Here is a 22,595-nt window from a genome sequence, read left to right as displayed (position 1 = left end):
AAACTTTTATATTAAGGTGGGGGCCGCAAAATAACGTCTCGCGGGCCGCAATTGGCCCGCGGGCCAGGTGTCTGAGACCCCTGCATTACATTATTTTGTCCATACTGAGGTACTTTATAAACTTCGATTTTACCACTATTATACTATTATGCTTGTCCGGATATTATGCTTATATCACTAAAGATATGTCTCAAGCATCGCGGATCTATGCCTCTCTCAAAACCCAACCCTAACGTCCCTGTCGTGAGAGGTGGAAACAGGTAAAGCTGGCCAATAGGGCAATGGTAAAACTCATGGGCCAATCACCCGTGAAGTGGATTCAACTGATTACAGAAACATTGATGAAGAAAAAGAAACCCCACAACCTAGGAGATGAAGACTTTTCGGGCATGCAAGCTAAAGAGAAAATGAAGACGCACACTGAAAACCATATGGATTAGGTGCGTCGGAATCTTCTATCCCCTAGGCAACCTACCAACATCGCAACCTGGAACATCAGGACCATGTTCACAGCAGGGAAGACGACAGTCATTGCAGAGGAGATGAGGAGATACAGGGTTTCTATCCTCGGCCTATGCGAAACCAGATGGCTCCACTCAGGAGAAGTCAAATTGGCCAATGGTGACTCCATACTCTACTCTGGACACGCAGATGAAAAAGCACCACACACGGAGGGAGTGGCATTTATGCTCTCCAAAGAAGCACAGAGGGCCCTCATCAGCTGGGAGCCCATTAATTCAAGAATCATCACTGCAAGATTCCAAACCACCCATAAAAGAATCAACCTTCAAATCGTACAGTGCTATGCACCCACCAACAATATTGATGAGGAACTAAAGGACAACTTCTAAAACCAGTTACAACATCTACTCCAGACCAGAAAAGAAAAATACCTTCTCTTACTCATGGGCAACATGAATGCGAAGGTGGGAAATAACAACAATGGATATGAACTGGCTATGGGAAAGCATGGACTTGGTACCATGAACGAAAATGGGGAGAAATTTGCAGACGTATGTGCTGACAACAATCTGGTCATAGGAGGGACTGTTTTTCCCCATAAACCCATCCACAAAGCCACCTGAATATCACCTGACCACACCACCGAAAACCAAATAGACCACATATGTATAAGCAGGAAGTTCAGGCATTCTCTCCTGGATGTACGAGTGAAGAGGGGGGCAGACGCCGGGACAGACCACCACCTACTGGCTGCAAAACTCCAACTCAAGCTAAAGCGCTGCAACAACCCCTCTGACAGCAGAACAAAATTCAACCTACAGCTCTTCCAGGACATTGGAACAACTGAACCGTATCGTATGGGGGCGTCATAGCTCAGAAGGTAGAGTGGTTGCCTGCAGTCCAAAAGGTTGCAGGTTCAATCCCAGCTCCAGACAAGCTTGTGTCGTTGTGTCCCTGAGCAAGACACTTTACCCTGATTGCTCCTGATGGTAGACTTGGCGCAGGTGTGCAGCCTACTCCCATCAGTATGTGTGAATGGCTGTCAAAAGCACTACCGAATTTCCCCTCGCGGGACTAATAAGGGATTCTAAAAAAAAACAACCAAAAAAACCACCCTACAGAACAGGTTTCAAGCCCTGCAAGAACTTCCACAATCAGTGGAAGAGTACTGGAACAGCCTGAAAAACATATGGAAGGAAACATGCCTAGAAGTGGTGGGGAAGAAGACAACAAAACACAATCTCTGGCTGTCAACAGAAACACTGAGAAGAACTATGAGTTAGCAAACAAGAAGGTGAAGAAAAGTGCTAAATGTGACAAACAAAATTACATTGAGGCCTTGGCACAAGAAGCACAGGAAGCAGCTGGAAAAAACAACCTCAAGGATCTCTACATGACCACCAAGAAACTGGCCGGAAAGTTCAGACAGACGAACACACAAATCCGTGATAAACAGGGACGACTCCTTACCACCAAGGAAGAACAACACCAAAGATGGACAGAGCATTTCAGGGAGCTGCTCAATAGACCATCCCCGGTCCAAGAGGTAGAGATTCCTCCAGCAGCACACTTAACATCAACTGTGCCCCCCCAACAAGTTCTGAGGTAAAGAAGGCCATCAAGGCACTACGACGTGGCAAAGCAGCAGGACCAGACGACATCCCAGCGTAGAAACCTCAACCAACATGCTATACCAGCTGATCAAGGAAATATGGGAGGATGAGGAAAATATACCAACAGACTGGAAGGGCGGGCTTATTGCAATCATTCCTAAGAAAGGAGACCTCAGGGATTGCAATAACTACCGATGAATCATGTTGCTATCAACACCAGGCAAAGTGCTAAATCGCATCATCTTAGTGAGATTGTGAAAGGCGGTTGATGATGAACTGAGAGAAAATCAAGCTGGTTTCAGAAACGGAAGATCATGCAGTGACCAAATTGCTACCCTCAGGATCATCATCGAACAATCTATAGAATGGAACACACCTGTTTATGTCAATTTCATCGACTTCGAAAAAGCATTTGACAGTGTAGACCGAAAGCTGCTATGGGATTTAATGGCACACTACGGAATCCCCCCCACATACATAAACATCATCAAGAATACATACCAGGACATGCAATGCCAATTGCTCCACCAGGGACAGGCACAAGAAACATTCACGGTGCTCACTGGGGTGAAACAGGGCTGCCTGCTTTCCCCTTTCCTTTTCCTCTTGTGCATTGACTGGACTATGAAGCAAGCTACCCACAATACAAATACTGGCATCCAATGGAGTCTGAAAGAACAGCTAGAGGACCTTGACTTTGCGGATGACATTGGACTACTCTTACATAGCCACCAGCAGATGAAAGAGAAATCCCAACTGCTAGAAACAACAGCAGCAGGACTGGGGCTTAAAATTAACGGAGCAAAAACATCTATAAACATCGGGGACCAGACACTGGAAGAGGTCGTCAAATTTACATACCTGGGAAGTGTGATAGCAGTGGATGGTGGGACAGAGGAAGATGTGAAGTCAAGAATAGGGAAAGCAAAAACAACATTCAACATATTAAATAAGATCTGGAAAACTAAGAACATCTCACTCAATATGAAGCTCAAAATCTTCAACTCCAACGTCAGATCCGTACTGTTGTATGGATCAGAAACTTGGAGGACCACCAATGCCATCACCAATAAACTACAGACTTTCATCAACCACTGCCTTAGACATCAACCTGTGGGAACGCACCAATCAAGAGCCAATAGAGATACAGCTGATAAGGAGAAAGTGGAGCTGGATAGGTCACACACTAAGAAAAAGCAAAACGGCAATAACCAAACAGGCACTAACATAGAACCCACAAGGCAAACGGAGCAGAGGGAGGCCCAAAAACACCTGGAGGAGGAGCACAGAGCTAGATGTGAAAAAGAAGGGACTGATGTGGAAACAGCTGGAGAGGATGGCACAAGACAGACGGGGGTGGAAACTATTCATCAATGGCCTATGTTGCGAAAGGAATACAAAGGCCTAAGTAAGAAAGTAAAGTATCACGGATCTATGATCGTGATACTCTTTTCAGCATCAGAGAGTCGATGGAAGACTTCACTCTCGACAGTTACCAACGTTCCGTGAGTCGGTTTCCTCTTACGCTTCTCATCGACTCGGACTCTGTGGAATATCGGTTGATCTCTCGGGTACCCGGCGATTTCCACAAGAGACCGAGAAGGTCTGGAGTACAGGTCAGGATGAGACACGCAGTCGCGATCGCTCGGACGAACTCTGACGTCATCGGACGTCATCGATGTTTGATCAACGTTCCTCTCACTGAAGAGTGTGACGACACGTCAGCGCTGCTGTCTGCCCAGACCTCAACAAAGGTGGTAAGATTTTTTCATTTCCTCTATTTAATTCAGCTTTTACAAGAGGGTTGAATCGCTTCCATGATTCTCAAAATGAAATCTACTGAATCATAAGGGTGTAAATATGGATTCACTTAAATATCCTGATATTTCTTTCACTTTATCCAACGACACTGTATCCATGAATACATATTAAAAAAAGACACTTGTTTATTGTTAAATTTTCCTTTTATTTTTGGCATTTTTTAAATGTTCTTGTCCTGCCAGTGAACGTGAAAATCAATTTTGTTTTATTGATTTCTGATTTTATAATGGATTTTAATTAGTTAATAAAGTTTTGGTTCTTTGATTTAGATTTTTTTTTTCTCTTTCTTCCTATTTCATAGTTTAATTTTTTTAATTATTTGTTTTTGTTCTTGCTTCTCTACCTATTATTTTAAGCATTAATATTATTATTAGTATTAATATGTTCTATTAATTTATTGACCTCCTCTTTTCAAGAAGAAGTAACTTTTACTGCAGGTGACAAGTTAAAGCTCCAGGGAAGAAAATAATATTTTCTCTGTTTTTAACTTAATGGTAAATCTTATGAGTTACTCTAATCAAAGATTTTCTGAGAATTCCCAATAAAAAGAATAGTTCAACAAATTGCTTTCATTGAGCTCCCGATACAGCTAATTAAGATTCAACTTAAAGACTTTAAAGAGCTTCTCTAAAAAGAGAGATGATGATAGTTTTGAGGCTCCTATCATAGCTCCCTATTGGCTGGAGTGCATGGGTGTGGCAGGAGAAGAGGACGAGGGGATGGAAACAAACAAAGAATTGTATCACTCACTGGCACATCTTAGGCTTTCACGCCCTCTGGAAATTTGGTCCAGTTCCCAGATGGTGACACAAACTATTGCTGTGATTACTCTGAGCTGTACAAACAAGAACTCAACCTCGTCCAACTCTCCACCAAGAATGAAGTCTTGCCTGCTCCAGAGAGGGAGGAGCTGTACTGGTTCAACGTGATTGAACCACCTGATGGTTTCTATGAACCTGAAAGTACTTTTCAGACCTGGAAATAGTTGATTATGCGGCTGCGTTCCTATGAACCACCTGTAATTTACAACCACAACATATCGATCTGGGGAGGGGTCGGTTCATCGGAACAAAACCCTAACAATGATCAGTTTATTTGCACTGATAATATCACAATGTGGACACAATATGTAATATGTCAACATTAAAATAACACACTTCATTATTATGGTCGAGAATTTAGAATATTGGAAAAGCCATCATTTGGATTCAATAGGGTTTAATAATTTTAAAAGATGAAATATATATACACATCACCAGGGAACCAAAGTGACTTCTGAGTCGGAGATATTGGGATCATGGCTGCGTGTTTTGAGCCGTGGATATAAAACCAAGAGGTCACATGGTCAAGCTTGACTTTACTGGTCACTCGGTGCAGCTTCCATGATTCTCAAAATGAAATCTACTAAATCATAAGGGTGTAAATATGGATTCACTTAAATATCCTGATATTTCTTTCACGATACCCAACGACACTGTATCCATGTATACATATTAAAAAAAGACACTCGTTTATTGTTCAATTTTCCTTTTATTTTTGGCATTTTTTAAATTATAGTTATTTTACGCTTTATTACGGTGAGTATAAAATCAAATAATTCTTGTGAACATTCAAATTATCAGAACGTTTTTCATTTAACTGGCACTAGATGGCAGCAGTCATTATGTCGTCTGTATCTAAAGAAACAATGAGGTCCCAGTGACTGAGGACGAGAGGATACAGTGACATCAGCAGCTTTTATAGGTGATGTTTTAACATATTTTGGTTTGAAAACAAATAAAAGCAGTTACGACTTAGTCAAGAGTCATGTGGTCTGTAAATACTACAACACCAGAGTCAAGTACTGGACAATAATACACATATATCCTTGTTACTACAGTATCACACACCAGAGTCAAGTACTTGATAATAGTACATATATATCCTTGTTTCTACAGTATCACACACCAGAGTCAAGTACTTGATAATAGTACATATATATCCTTGTTAATTCACTATCACAACACTAGAGTCAAGTACTCGACAATACTACACATATATCCTTGTTACTACACTATCACAACACCAGGGTGAAGTACTCGACAATACTACACATATATCCTTGTTACTACAGTATCACAATATCAGAGCCAAGTACTTGACAATACTACACATATATCCTTGTTACTACAGTATCACAACACCAGAGTCAAGTACTGCACAATAATACAAATATATACTTATTACTACACTATCACTATATATTGTAATTCATTGTATCGTTTTCTGTGTATGTGAGACGTATCGGCTGATTTGTGAACGATAGATACACAGGTGTGTGTGCGTGTGTGTGTGTGTGTGTGTGTGTGTGTGTGTGTGTGTGTGTGTGTTAGAATCAAGGTGTGTCTTTGTCCTGAACAACAGGTGGTTTCAAGGAAGTTTGATAATGTGGATCAACAGGTTGGAGCAGATCGTGGCAGAGACATGTGACTGAGACTATAAAAGAGTTCACCTGTGAAGGAGTGTTTCAGTCGCAGAGACATGGAGACTAGAGTTGATCTGAGATCTTGTTGCATCTGTCTGGATCTACTGAAGGATCCAGTCTCTCTTCCATGTGGACACAACTACTGTAAGACCTGTGTTGAAGGTCACTGGCAGGACAAGAACATCTACGAGTGTCCTCAGTGCAGACGGAGCTTCAGCGAGAGACCTGTCCTCCAGAAGAACACTGTGTTAGCAGAGTTAGTGGAGGAGCTGAAGAAGACTGGAGCAGCTGAGGACCTCTGCTCTGCTGGACCTGAAGATGTGACCTGTGACGTCTGCACTGGGAGGAAGATGAAAGCCCTCAAGTCCTGTCTGGTGTGTCTGGTCTCCTACTGTCAGGAACATCTTCAGCCTCATCGAGAAGCTCCAGCCTTCAGGAGACACAAGCTGGTCCAGCCGTCCAAGCAGCTCCAGGAGATGATCTGCTCTGAACACGAGGAGGAGAAGAAGATGTTCTGTCGTTCTGATGAGCAGCTCATCTGTTCTCTCTGTGCTGTGGACCAACACAAAGATCATGACATCGTCTCGACCACAGCAGAGAGGAGGGAGAGAGAGAAAGACCTGGATCAGAGTCGAGGAAGGATCCAGCAGAAGATCCAGAAGAGAGAGAAGGAAGTGAAGCTGCTCCAGCAGGAGCAGAAGAACATCAGAGTCTCTGCTGAGGAAGCACTGAAGGACAGTCAGGAGACCCTCGTCCAGATGATCCAGATCCTCCAGAGAATAATGTCTGATGTGGAGCAGCAGATCAGATCTCTGCAGGAGACTGAAGACGCTCGAGTCCGAGGACGTCAGGAGCAGCTGGAGCAGGAGATCTCTGAGCTGAAGAAGAAAGAGGCTGAGCTGCAGCAGCTGTCACTCACCGACAGTGACATCATCTTCCTGCAGAACTGGACCTCACTCTCAGAGGTCAGTGAGGACACGACCTCCTCCACGACCCTTGAGCAAACTCACCGTCGCTTTGAGGAAGTAACAGCAGCCGTGTCAGCCTCCAGAGACCAAGTCCTGGACCTTCTGAGAGACATGTGGACCGACATCTCCATGATGTTCCTTCTAGAGACCAGAGAGCAGTTCCTCACACACTCACAGGACATCACTCTGGATCCAAACACTGCACACTCAAGGTTGATGTTGTCTGAAGGAAACAAGAAAGTGACAATCATGAGAAAACATCAGCCTCGTCCTCGTCATACAGACAGATTCAATAATTCTCTTCAGGTCTTGAGTCAAGAGTCTCTGACTGGACGTTGTTACTGGGAGGTGAAGAGAACAGAATGTGTTGCAGTAGCAGTTTCATACAAGAACATCAGAAGATCAGGAACAGAAAGTGTATTTGGATATAATGACAAATCTTGGTGTTTATGGTGTAACGACTCTGGTTGTTCATTTATACACAACAACATCGAAACTAAAGTCTCCAGAGTCAGACCCTCCACAGTGGGGGTGTACCTGGATCACTCTGCAGGTCTTCTGTCCTTCTACAGCGTCTCTGAGACCATGACTCTCCTCCACAGAGTCCAGACCAGCTTCACTCAACCTCTTCATGCTGGAGTCTTCGTTTATTGTTCATCCTCGTGTGAGTTTGTGAAGCTGAAGTAGACGACAGTGAGATTGTGAGTCTCCAGGAGTGACATCATCACATGAAGCTTCAATGTTTGGATGAACGTCTCTGAGAACGTTTGTCGTTTGTGCCGCAGTGAAGACACAGTGACGTCATGTGACTGGATTAGAACCTCTGTGATTGGATTGTTCCTGATGATGACGAGTCTTCTTTAAATCTTCTTTAATAAACACCTTCATGATCCGGTGATGATGGCAGCAGTCGTTACTCAAGTACTCCACAGTACTACAAATATATCCTGGTTACTACAGTATCTCATTGGATGTTATGGTTGCCTCTGTATCGTGATACGTATCATCAGATTCTTGACAATACACACACTTACACAGCCAGTCGTCCACGAGGAGTCAGAAAGAAGAAGAATTGATGTACATTTTGTTTTGATTCAATATTACAGTGTGAAAGGTATTTTATTTTGTGAAAAAAAGATTTTCTCCAAAGAAGTAAAGATGAAAATGAGTTCAACACAAACTCTATATCTTGTATCAGAGAAACCAGATCCTTCTGATTCAGTGTTATGTTGAGTTATGCTGTATTTTAAAAATGTACACATAGAAACATTGATTTTTATTCACTCAAATCTCGTCTTAAAACACACTTTTATTCTCTTTTAACACAGCATGAGACTCTGAGCTGTTTTTAGTGCTTTTGACTTGTTTTATTTGATATTGTTTTATTTTTGTGTGTTTTAACTGCTTTCTTAGCACTTTCATGTCATTGTACAACACTTTGTATCGACTGTTGTTGTTTTTAAAGTGCTTTATCAATAAACTTGATTGATTGATTGATTGGTTATTTTTTCTTTTTGAAATGTTAATCTAAATCAATGAATTATCTTTTTGAATAATTTATTTTAAATAAATAAATATATAGATTATATATATATATATTTTACACATTGAGTTCAATATTCTAATTCCAATAATTCAAAAACACATTTTCTAACTGCAATATATTCTTATATTTTTTTGGTATAATTGTGCGAACATCTTTATATTTACTTTCTTACACCTCTCTTTCTAAGATCAGAATCAAAACAACTTTTATTGTTGTAAACGCAACAGTGGATATTATGTGGTGACAACATAAAATACATGTTAATAATTAATAAATTAATTAATACAAATAACACAAAAAATAGTGAACAGTCCATACTTTCCATTTTGCACATTTTCTGCACTATATACATAATTACATTTTCATTTATGTTTACTGTTTGACTTCCGTACTCAAGTTTGAACTAATGTTCCTTATTCTCTCTGTGAATGATCAAGTCGTCATAGTCATGACTCATTCAACCAACAGAGGGCAGCAGTGAGTTGCACATCCATCCCTCTCATCCACGGCTCGCTGTGTTTCTCTTCGGAGGCTCGAAAAGACCGTTTTGATCCATATTTCCCGACAATGCAAGTGTCACTTTTCCAGAGTTTAATTCCTCTACCACTTCCCCAATGTTCTGCAGTGTCGCAGGAAGGATAGATATTCGTCAGTTACAGTCTCTCTGGTCAAGCAGTGACTTCAGAGGTGTCAGAGGTCAGAGGTCGGATCAAGAAGTTTGTTTTAGCAGACTCTAAGTTATTTTTCTATTCAATCCATTCAGTTTTCAATTTTAGTTTAGCTTCATTATCACAAAACTATTTAATATAATGATTGTAGTTATAATGGCTTTGGTTTGTGAGGGAGGAGTTTCTTGAAGTATGAAGTATTTCATCATCAGAATATTGTCTATTGTATTTAGTCTATTGTTTAAGCTAACATTTCAAATGTTTAAACTTTTTTTTTTTTTTTGTTGCAAGTATTTGAATTGATGATGATGATGATGATCAAGTCAAGTTATTTTATTATCAAATATGTATGCATTAAGACATACAGCATAAATGAAATTGTGATTCTCTCGATAATGATGATGATGATGAAGATGAAGATTATAATGATGATGAAGATGAAGATGACGATGAGGATCATATGATGAAGATGATGGCGATGACAATGACGATGAAGAAGATGAAGATGAAGATGATAATGATAATGATAAGGATGAAGATAAGGATGAAGATGATAATGATAAAGATGATGAAGATGATAATGATAATGATGAAGATGGTGATGATGGTGATGAAGATGATAAGGATGAAGATAAGGATGAAAATGATGATGATGTTGATAAAGATGATGATGATGATGAAGATGATGATAAGGATGAAGATAAGGATGAAGATGATGATAATGATAAAGATGATGATGAAGATGATAATGATAAAGATGATGATGAAGATGATAATGATAATGATGATGATGATGAAGATAATGATGATAAAGATGATAATGATAATGATGAAGATGATAATGATAAGGATGAAGATGATGATAAAGATGATGAACATGATGAAGATGAAGATGATAAAGATGATGATGATGATGAAGATGATGATGATAATGATGAAGATGATGATGATAAGGATGAAGATGATGATAAAGATGATGATGAACATGATGAAGATGAAGATGATAAAGATGATGATGAAGCTTCTCTGACTTGTGTACAGGAGTTAAATGAGCTCCAGCAGAAAGATCAGAGCCTCACAAACTCACCTGGTCCTTCATTCTGAACATGAAACGTCGAGTTGAGGAGAATGTTGCAATAATGAGTGTTCTTCAAGTCCTATCAGTCTGACAGCAGATCCTGCCTCTGATGACAAATCTTCTTGTTCTAATCGTCTTCAAATTTTTCCTCTTCCTCATCCTCTCAGCATTTCTAGAGGAAACAGTAATTGAACCTGAGAGATGATGGTTCGGCCAATCGTGGCAGCTCTCTTGTATATTATTCATGCGGAAAATATTCAAAACATTCTAGTTCACATTTTAATCAAACAAAATATATATATATATTAATTTGATGTATTGTCAGGGTGCGGAAGGAAACCCAGGCGCAGAAAGTGTTCGATTGTCAAACTTGACAGATTTATTAGCAGCAGGCAGAGGGATCGTCACAGGTAGTCCAGGCAATATACATCCGACAGGTACGATATCCAGAAAACAGGTCAAGGTCACAGGCAGGCAGACAAACGAGAAGACGTACCAGGGGTCAAAACCGGGAAGGCGAAACAATCTCGAATAGGGAGTCTAAAACGTGAAAAACAAACTAAAAGCAACAAGGAACAACAAGTGTGACGTACCGACAAAGACTGAGGGAGAGTGAGCAGAATATGAAGACTGCCAGCAATCACTGGCAGCTGCAGAACACAAGACAGGTGGAGACAATAACAATCAGCAGGGGGAGGGGCCGGAAAGGGAACTCACAGACACAGAAGGGAGCGGGTTTCAAAATAAAAACAGGAAACACCAAGAAAGACACACGAGACATAACATGTATGACTAATATTTTTGTTTAAATAAATAAATTAAACAATGTGTATATTGTAAGGTTTCATTTTTTTTCTTTTTAAAATAATTAAATAAATTCAACATATTCAAAAATAACTTTACTTCATATACAAGCATTATATGTTTTTATATCATTGTTTTATTTATTTTTGGCTCCTAAATCCTTCATATTTATCTTATTTTCTGGTTAAAAGTGTGTGTTAAATAAAAACAACAGTTTCTTTTTTAATTAAAAATGTTATTCGAATATTCAGTGAAGATTTCTAAAATGTATTCTATTTTATATGTTTTTTTTGGTTTATATATAAATTCATTTTCTTTATTTGATTTATTTACTATGAACATACAAATATTAACGGCGTTTGTTCATTTTTGAGTTGCAACTAAACTTCGGCGCACGTGATGGCCGTCTTTCTGTCCTACGCAAATAAAGGAACAATGAAATCCTGCAAGATCCTGACGATGACTGAGGACGAGAGGATACAGTGACTCCAGCAGCTTTTAAAGCTGATATTTGGACATATTTTGGTTTGAAATCAAATGAAAGCAGTTGAGACTTTGTCAAGAGTCATGTGGTCTGTAAATACTACAACACCAGAGTCAAGTACTGGACAATACTACACATATATACTTGTTACTACAGTATCACAACACCAGAGTCAATTACTGGAGAATACTACACATATATACTTGTTACTACACTATCACAACACCAGAGTCAAGTACTGGACAATACTACACATATATCCTTGTTACTACACTATCACAACACCAGAGTCAATTACTTGAGAATACTACACATATATACTTGTTACTACACTATCACAACACCAGAGTCAAGTACTGGACAATACTACACATGTATCCTTGTTACTACACTATCACAACACCAGAGTCAAGTACTCGACAATACTACACATATAAAATTGTTACTACACTATCACAACACCAGAGTCAAGTACTGGTCAATACTACACATATATCCTTGTTACTACAGTATCACAACACCAGAGTCAAGTACTGGATAATACTACACATATATCCTTGTTACTACAGTATCACAACACCAGAGTCAAGTACTCGACAATACTACACATATATCCTTTTTACTACACTATCACAACACCAGAGTCAAGTACTCGACAATACTACACATATAAAATTGTTACTACACTATCACAACACCAGAGTCAAGTACTGGTCAATACTACACATATATCCTTGTCAGCAGGTGGTGCAGGTGAATAGTGTAATTTCTGTCACGATCCGGATCCAATTGAAAATTGAATTGAATTGGATTGGATTACCTGAAGAGTTATTTTACTAAAGTCAGGGATGTTCACGACCAACCCACCAGGGGGAGATCATTAAAATCTGCTTCCTGTCAGATTTAAAAGAACTATAGGTCAAGATACATTCAGATATACAGCCTGTGTGACCTTGAATGGTTTGCCCTGTGAAGAGCATGAGCTCGCTTATGTATTTCAATTCAGTAATTTAATTAATTAACTACATTTAAGTAATTCCTATTTTATTTTATACTTCAATTTATTTTTTATTTTTATTGCACTTTGTAATTGTTATTTTATTTTATATTTTAATATTTTTTCTATTGTTATTGTACTTTGTAATTGTTATTTTATACTTGAATTTAGTTTTTATATTGTTATTGCACTTTGTAATTGTTATTTTATTTTATATTTTAATATTTTTTCTATTGTTATTGTACTTTGTAATTGTTATTTTATACTTGAATTTAGTTTTTATATTGTTATTGCACTTTGTAATTTTTATTTTATACTCTAATTTAGTTTTTATTGTTATTGCACTTTGTAATTGTTATTTTGTTTTATATTTTAATATATATTTTTTATTGTTATTGCACTTTGTAATTGTTATTTTATACTCTAATTTAGTTTTTATTGTTATTGCACTTTATAATTGTTATTTTGTTTTATATTTTAATATATATTTTTATTGTTATTGCACTTTTTAATTGTTTTATTGTATAATTTAATTTAGTTTTTTATTGTTATTGCACTTTGTAATTGTTATTTTATACTCTAATTTAGTTTTTGTTGTTATTACACTTTGTAATAGTTATTTTATACTCTAATTTAGTTTTTATTGTTATTACACTTTGTAATAGTTATTTTGTTTTATATTTTAATATATATTTTTATTGTTATTGCACTTTGTAATTGTTATTTTATACTCTAATTTAGTTTTTTATTGTTATTGCACTTTATAATTGTTATTTTATTTTATATTTTAATATATATTTTTATTGTTATTGCACTTTTTAATTGTTTTATTGTATAATTTAATTTAGTTTTTATTGTTATTGCACTTTGTAATTGTTATTTTATACTCTAATTTAGTTTTTATTGTTATTACACTTTGTAATAGTTATTTTATACTCTAATTTAGTTTTTATTGTTATTGCACTTTATAATTGTTATTTTGTTTTATATTTTAATATATATATATTTATTGTTATTGCACTTTTTAATTGTTTTATTGTATAATTTAATTTAGTTTTTATTGTTATTGCACTTTGTAATAGTTATTTTATACTCTAATTTAGTTTTTATTGTTATTACACTTTGTAATTGTTATTTTGTTTTATATTTTAATATATATTTTTTATTGTTATTGCACTTTGTAATTGTTTTAATTTATACTTGAATTTAGTTTTTATTGTTATTGCACTTTGTAATTGTTATTTTATATTTAATTTTGTTTTTTATTGTTATTGCACTTTGTAATTCTTTTGATTTTATACTTTAAAATGATTTTTTACTCTTATTACACTTTGTAATTGTTATTTTATTTTATATATTTTAATATTGATTTAATTGTTATTGCACTTTGTAATTGTTTTATTTCATACTTTAATATTGTTTTTATTGGTATTGCACTTTGTAATTATTTGATTTCATTCTTTAATATTGTTTTTATTGCACTTTGTAATTGTCTCCTCACCTCAGCTTTCTTGTTTTATCTCAATCAAACTAAAAAATACTCGACTATACAACAAATATATCCTTGTATCGTGATACGTATCAATATATTCTTAACAATACACACTCATAATGTAAAGATAAATGATGGTTCCAGAGAAGAGTCGACTGGACTGTAGAGTTGTGAGAAAACATATTCACGTCTCGTACGAGAGGCTTCTTCAGCTCCAGGTGAGCAGGTGTGAGTATATATCCTGCAAAATACAATAGGGAGCAGTAGAGGTCAACGCAAAGGTCGTAGAAACCCCTTGGTTTTGTCAGGTGTTGCTGGATCTTTCTAGGAAGAGAGTTGAGCTCTGCATCATAAGTGGCCGAGAGGTCGTGCCTGGGTCACCACCTCTGTCCAGAGCAGATACTTCACTGCTCTTTCAAACCATCTCCAGCACCTCCTCAAGAGAGGGTCCTTTAGGTGAAGATGGACAGCAGTCCTGATCCAAGTGTCTCTGCTGAGTGTGATGTCTCTCATCATGACCATGTTTTCAACCTATTACTTTATAAAGTTGCTCTGAAATCTGGGCGAATGAGAGGTTACGAGAGTCCATTATGATGTAATAATGGCTTCACTCCTCCTCCAGCTGTAATCACTCCCGCTTTGTTTATACAACGAGTCCCTTGGAGGAGAGACTTCCGGGGATTGATGACACGCTATGACAAACCTCCATGTTTGTATTCATCAACCTTATGTATAAGTATAGGTTATATTAACATTATATATATATATATATATATATATAAATATATATATATATATAGTATTCATCTTGACCTTATGTATAATTATATATTATCTTCATCTTAACCTTATATATGACTTTCATCGTAACTTTCCGTATAATTATAGATTACATTTACCTTATATATATATATGTATATATTTAAGGTTAATATAAATGTGCATATATATATAATATATATATATATATATCTAGTATTCATCTAAACCTTATGTATAATTATAGATTATATTAACATTATATATTTATGTATATATATAAATATATATAGTATTCATCTTAACCTTATGTATAATTAAATATTATATTTATATTAACATTATATAGTTATTTATATATACATATATATGCTTATATATTTATATATATATATATATATATATATTGTCCTCATCTTAACTTATATATTATATTCATCTCAAACTTATATATTATATTCATCTTAACCTTATATATTATATTCATCTTAAGTTATATATTATATTCATCTTAAACTTACATATTATATTCATCTTAACTTATATATTATATTCATCTTAAACTTATCTATTATATTCATCTTAACTTATATATTATATTCATCTTAAACGTATATATTATTTTCATCTTATCTTATATATTATCTTCATCTTAACCTTAAAAACAAACCTTCAGTTTAACGAAAGTAGTTTTTCTATTCAAACGAATGAGAAACATGGTTTAAAAACATTACTTTCTTCACATTCAAAGTCTCAAACCGTCCACTTTAAAGTTAAGATGTGAGGTTTGTCAAATAAAACGGTTCACGAATCATCGACCTGTTGATTCTTCTTCAAAGTTTCATAAAACATCTTTAAAGTTTCCTAAACAATCGATGGCCAGCAGCGTCCAGACGACCAGAGAGCTCTCTGAGTGATGCTCAGCTTTGGTCATAAAGACTTCCGACGACATGTGACGATCAACTCTGATCTTTAGCTTTCAAGTTATTTTCGTTCGGAAAAGTTATTTTCGTCCTCGGACAGGAATGTGTCGCTCAGGATTAACTGGATTATTTATTTAGGGTGACGAGTCTTTTGAGGGTTTTTGGGATCAAATGTTATTCACACTAACGCATTTAAACTAATATTCTGTTTACAAAAAATAAACATTTACAGAGAATTTTCATGTGTTGGAAAATTGCATTTTATCCTTTTTTACTTCGTTTCTTAGTGTTTAATTTATTGTCTCCTTTTATTGTAACAGTTACAAGCTTAAGTTTCTTTAAGTTTTCCTGTTCATTCCCCGATTTTGTCGACGCTTTGGTTCTGGATATTTGGTGAGATATTGGACTCTTGACTGTTTATGAGATTTTGAACTCTGGTCGATTATGTTTTTTTTACAGTATCTTAATAGTAAGGTATACTTTGTCTGAATATATGAATATAATATATAACAAAAAAAAATTCATATATAAAACTTTTTTGCTAGCTGAATACAGCGGAAGTGTTGGTATAAAATATCAAGTAGATAAAGTGGATTTACAGAAATAATAATATTTAAGAGTCAAATATCTAAAAAATAAAATAACAAGGAGTCCTATATCTCACACGAAGAGTCCAATATCTCACACAGAGTGCAATATCTCACACAAAGAGTCCAATATCTCACACAAAGAGTCCAATATCTCATACGAAGAGTCCAATATCTTACACAAAGAGTACAATGTCTTACACAGAGTCCAATATCTTACACAAATAGTCCAATATCTCACACAAAGAGTCCAATATCTTACACAGAGTCCAATATCTCACACAAAGAGTCCAATATCTCACACAGAGTCCAATATCTCACACAAAGAGACCAGTATCTCAAACAAAGTGTCCAATATCTCAAACAAAGAGTAAAATAGCTAATTCAAAAGGTCCAATATCTCACACAAAGAGTCCAATATCTCACACAAAGAGTCCAATATCTCACACAAAGTCCAATATCTCACACAGAGTCCAATATCTCACACAAAGAGTCCAATATCTTACACAAAGAGTCCAATATATCACTCAAAGAATCAAGAATATCACACAAATAGTCCAATATCTCACACAAAGAGTCCAATATCTCACACAAAGGATCCAATATCTCACACACAGAGTGCAATATCTCACACAGAGTCCAATATCTCACACAGTCTAATATCTCACACATAGATTCCAATATCTCACACATAGATTCCAATATCTCACACAAAGAGTCCAATATCTCACACATAGAGTGCAATATCTCACACAGAGTCCAATATCTCACACAGTCTAATATCTCACACATAGATTCCAATATCTCACACAAAGAGTCTAATATCTCACACAGAGTCAAACATCTCACACAAAGAGTCCTATATCTCACACAGAGTCCAATATCTCCCACAAAAGGACTAATATCTCACAGAATGTCCAAAACCAAAGCATATGTGTGTATGCATGTTATATTAACTTGTATTCATGATTCAATCTTAAAACTTTGGCTTAGCTTCTGGACTATTTATGGTGGATTTATTGTCTTCATAAAGGCCAAATAAACATAGACAAAGGGCTTCTTGATGACCCCGGGCCACGCTTTTCCCGGATCTGGCCTTTCAGCTATTGCCTCAGGAAACCACCAGCAAAAAAAGAAGAACATCCATTGTGGAACATTTTTTGAAGTTGAGGGTTTTTTGAAAGAGCGTTGAGACTTCTTCTTCTCCTGAATACAAATTTCAAGTGACATTTGAATCCTGTTCACTAAAACAGCGTCTGCAGTTCCTTGTACTTCAAATCAATCGTCTCCTGTGGTTCAACAAAGAAATGTCTCTGATTGAAACCATCATTATTGATCTATTTCACTGTTAAATCATCAATATATTCAGTTTGTCTTCATTTCATGCGTTTTTTCTTACATTCATTTCCCTATTGTTGTATTAAATCATCGTAATCCATTTGTATTCTGAGTAAATCTTTCCCAACCTTTAATATTCTTTTGACATTTCTAAAAGCAGGCCCTTAAGTCACTCGTAAACCTTATATATATTCCGCTGCTATAAATGTTGACATTTTCTTTTTTTCATTTTTCCTTCTGGAGTCTAGAATGTTTCAAAAGTGGGCGACGATCCCTACAGTTCCTACCAGAGTCTCCACTTTAACGAGTTGTAAATGACTGGAAGCTCATTTCTACCTGCTGTGTTTCCTAAACCTGCTGACTCGCCCTCACATATTTAGTGACGGCACATTAACAGATCTTTAAAAAACATGTTTGCGCAGCAGTTTATTGGAATAAAAAGCGGAAAAATAAATATCCGTGATCAAAACAAACGGCGGTTAAATTGTACCGCGGGACGTTTGTAATCTCAAGAGACGACTGTGAACGTTAGACTTTATGACTCGTTGAGATCCGTGCTCTCATTAAAAACATTGAAGGGATGAATTTATGTGTTTTCTTGTGGCGCGTCTGGATCCACTGATTATATTTATGTTTCGCGAGACGTCGAGCAACTTCTTAATGATGCCTCCATTTATTTGTACTTAATTAGTTTAATTTGGTTGTCAAATAATAATTGGATACATTTGTGTCGTAGCTGAGTCGTATGGAAGTAAATCAGTGGCATCAGAATATTAAATAGTTTTTTTGGAATAATTCAATTCAATAATTTCCATATCAAAAGGTTAGATTTGTTTGTTTATTTTAGAAATTAAATATATATTCTAATTAATTAGGTTCTTTGTTGGTATCAACTAGTAATGTGTTGATGAAGCTTCATGAAACAGTGTCATTATCTTCAGAGTCCACTAGATGGTAGTGATGTGTTGGTGAAGCTTCATGAAACAGTGTCATTATCTTCAGAGTCCACTAGATGGTAGTGATGTGTTGGTGAAGCTTCATGAAACAGTGTTATTATCTTCAGAGTCCACTAGATGGTAGCTATGTGTTGATGAAGCTTCATGAAACAGTGTCATTATCTTCAGAGTCCACTAGATGGTAGCTATGTGTTGATGAAGCTTCATGAAACAGTGTCATTATCTTCAGAGTCCACTAGATGGTAGCTATGTGTTGATGAAGCTTCATGAAACAGTGTCATTATCTTCAGAGTCCACTAGATGGTAGTGATGTGTTGATGAAGCTTCATGAAACAGTGTCATTATCTTCAGAGTCCACTAGATGGTAGTGATGTGTTGGTGAAGCTTCATGAAACAGTGTCATTATCTTCAGAGTCCACTAGATGGTAGTGATGTGTTGGTGAAGCTTCATGAAACAGTGTCATTATCTTCAGAGTCCACTAGATGGTAGTGATGTGTTGGTGAAGCTTCATGAAACAGTGTCAGTATCTTCAGAGTCCACTAGATGGTAGTGATGTGTTGATGAAGCTTCATGAAACAGTGTCATTATCTTCAGAGTCCACTAGATGGTAGTGATGTGTTGGTGAAGCTTCATGAAACAGTGTCATTATCTTCAGAGTCCACTAGATGGTAGTGATGTGTTGATGAAGCTTCATGAAACAGTGTCATTATCTTCAGAGTCCAGTAGATGGTAGTGATGTGTTGGTGAAGCTTCATGAAACAGTGTCATTATCTTCAGAGTCCACTAGATGGTAGTGATGTGTTGATGAAGCTTCATGAAACAGTGTCATTATCTTCAGAGTCCACTAGATGGTAGTGATGTGTTGGTGAAGCTTCATGAAACAGTGTCATTATCTTCAGAGTCCACTAGATGGTAGTGATGTGTTGGTGAAGCTTCATGAAACAGTGTCATTATCTTCAGAGTCCACTAGATGGTAGTGATGTGTTGATGAAGCTTCATGAAACAGTGTCATTACCTTCAGAGTCCACTAGATGGCGTCTGTGCACTATTTTCCTTTGTTTTAAACATGTATCCCGAAGAAACTTCACAACCTTGTTAAACTGATGGCGCCACCTACTGACCTCCGAACAACATAACACTGTTTAATGAAGCTTCATCAGCCTGTCACTAGTTTAATGTTGACATTATAATGTATGGCGTTTGTTCATTTTTTGTGTTGCATTTAGACTTTTGGGCCCTAGATGGCAGCAGTCATTAGTCCTCCGCAGCTCTAGGAAGAATGGAATCATAACGATGACTGAGGACGAGAGGATACAGTGACTTCAGCGGCTTTTTAGGCTGATGTTTGGACATATTTTGGTTTGAAAACAAATCAAAAAGCAGTTACGACTCCGTCAAGAGTCATGTGGTCTGTAAATACTACAACACCAGAGTCAAGTACTGGACAATACTACACATATATACTTGTTACTACACTATCACAACACCAGAGTCAAGTACTTGACAATTCTACACATATATACTTGTTACTTCACTATCACAACAACAGAGTCAAGTACTGGACAATACTACACATATATACTTGTTACTACACTATTACAACACCAGAGTCAAGTACTGGACAATACTACAAATATATACTTGTTACTACACTATCACAACACCAGAGTCAAGTACTGGACAATACTACACATATATACTTGTTACTACACTATCACAACACCAGATTCAAGTACTCGACAATTCTACACATATATGCTTGTTACTTCACTATCACAACAACAGAGTCAAGTACTGGACAATACTACACATATATACTTGTTACTACACTATCACAACACCAGAGTCAAGTACTCGACAATACTACACATATATACTTGTTACTACACTATCACAACACCAGAGTCAAGTACTGGACAATTCTACACATATATACTTGTTACTTCACTATCACAACAACAGAGTCAAGTACTGGACAATACTACACATATATCCTTGTTACTACACTATCACAACACCAGAGTCAAGTACTTGACAATTCTACACATATATACTTGTTACTTCACTATCACAACAACAGAGTCAAGTACTGGACAATACTACACATATATACTTGTTACTACACTATTACAACACCAGAGTCAAGTACTGGACAATACTACACATATATACTTGTTACTACACTATCACAACACCAGAGTCAAGTACTCAACAATTCTACACATATATACTTGTTACTTCACTATCACCACAACAGAGTCAAGTACTGGACAATACTACACATATATCCTTGTTACTACACTGTCACTATATGTCTCAGTATATCGTATCATTGTCCCTGTATCGCGATACGTATTGTAAAATCATACTCTTAACGATACACACCTCAGGTTGTGTACTTTAGGATGAAGTAGAAAATACTCCTCACCTGGTTTTAACTTTCAAAACATTCTTATTTTGTTTCCATGGTCACAGACACTAAAGCTGCCTCGACATCAGTCAATCTCACTTCTCTTCATAACTAACACTGCAGCTTATTTATTGATCTCTTTCATGCCTCGGTACATCTGATCTCACTCTGGCTTAATGAAATCAGATAGAAAAGGTTCTGCTGAAGTAATATTATTATTATGTCCATGGTTTTTCACTTTATTTTTGTCTGGTAAAATTCTACTTATCTGCTTAAGTATCCTTTCTTTTATATAAATGTTCTATTTCCAATGTAATCATTAAAATAAGTCATAATTGTGACATTTTCTAATCAGATTAGATGCAAGACATCCCATGTTGTTTTGTAAGTAAGTAAGTAATATTTATTTATATAGCGCTTTTCCAGACCAGGGTCACAAAGCGCTTGAACAATCAAAACAATATTCAATAAAGTATATACTTTAGGTCAAGATAAAACTGATAACACAATTGTGTGACAGTTCAGACAAACTTTGGTTTTAAATATAAATACTTTGTAAAAGGGCTAGAATTAATTTCATGTAATTTAATTGTATTCCCAATTGTAAGTGTAATTCTGACTTTAAAATTAAAACTGGAACGAATTTTCTTCAATTATTATTTTTTTTTATTACTTTTCCTTTTTTCAAATTAAAAGGTTTTCTTATTCATTCCGGTGTTAACGTATGGAAGTATATCAGTGCAATAGAAATATTTAAACGTTACTTTTTTAAAAATTAAAATCAATTCATTTTTTTAACGATTGTATAACATCATTTAATTAAATATTTTTTATATTGAAAGGTTAAATTTATCTTAGTTGTTCTACTGTACTTTCTGACCGGAAAAGTTAAACCAAAATGTACTTTCCGAAATGTATCGCTTTTAAACGTTTACTATAAAAAAAAAAGAAGAAAAAAAATCCAATTAATCCAGATATTGACAACAAACATTCCAAATTATTATTATTATTTTTTCTTCTTAACAGTATTTGCCATTCATTCGAGTATATAAATTATTGGATTCGTTCTCATAATATTATTAAAAAAACAAATAAAACATCCGTGGGTTTCCTCCTGCAATCTTGAACTCGTGAACTCAAAAATGTATTATGAACAAAATAATTATAATAATAAACTCAATTTCCCATGAGTCTGTTCACATGTATGATTGTTTTATGCATCAG

General features: G+C 36.0%; 1 protein-coding gene and 1 pseudogene across 1 annotated transcript; both read left to right on the top strand.

The window, feature by feature from the left end:
• Positions 1–207: 207 nt before the first annotated feature.
• On the top strand, positions 208–3,483 carry LOC148079146 (uncharacterized; annotated as a pseudogene).
• A 2,933-nt stretch (positions 3,484–6,416) lies between these two features.
• Positions 6,417–8,182, top strand: LOC148079145 (E3 ubiquitin/ISG15 ligase TRIM25-like). Its single transcript, XM_087792408.1, has one exon. The coding sequence runs from the start codon at positions 6,417–6,419 to the stop codon at positions 8,013–8,015; it is 1,599 nt and encodes a 532-aa protein (XP_087648534.1). The 3' UTR covers positions 8,016–8,182.
• The last annotated feature ends 14,413 nt before the right edge of the window (positions 8,183–22,595 follow it).

Source organism: Callionymus lyra, chromosome 5 (assembly GCF_982586985.1).
Source record: "Callionymus lyra chromosome 5, fCalLyr1.hap1.1, whole genome shotgun sequence".
NCBI classification, from domain to species: Eukaryota; Metazoa; Chordata; class Actinopteri; order Syngnathiformes; family Callionymidae; genus Callionymus; species Callionymus lyra.
The sequence above is the reverse complement of the archived record's forward strand: the minus strand, read 5'-3'. Positions and strand labels throughout refer to the sequence as shown.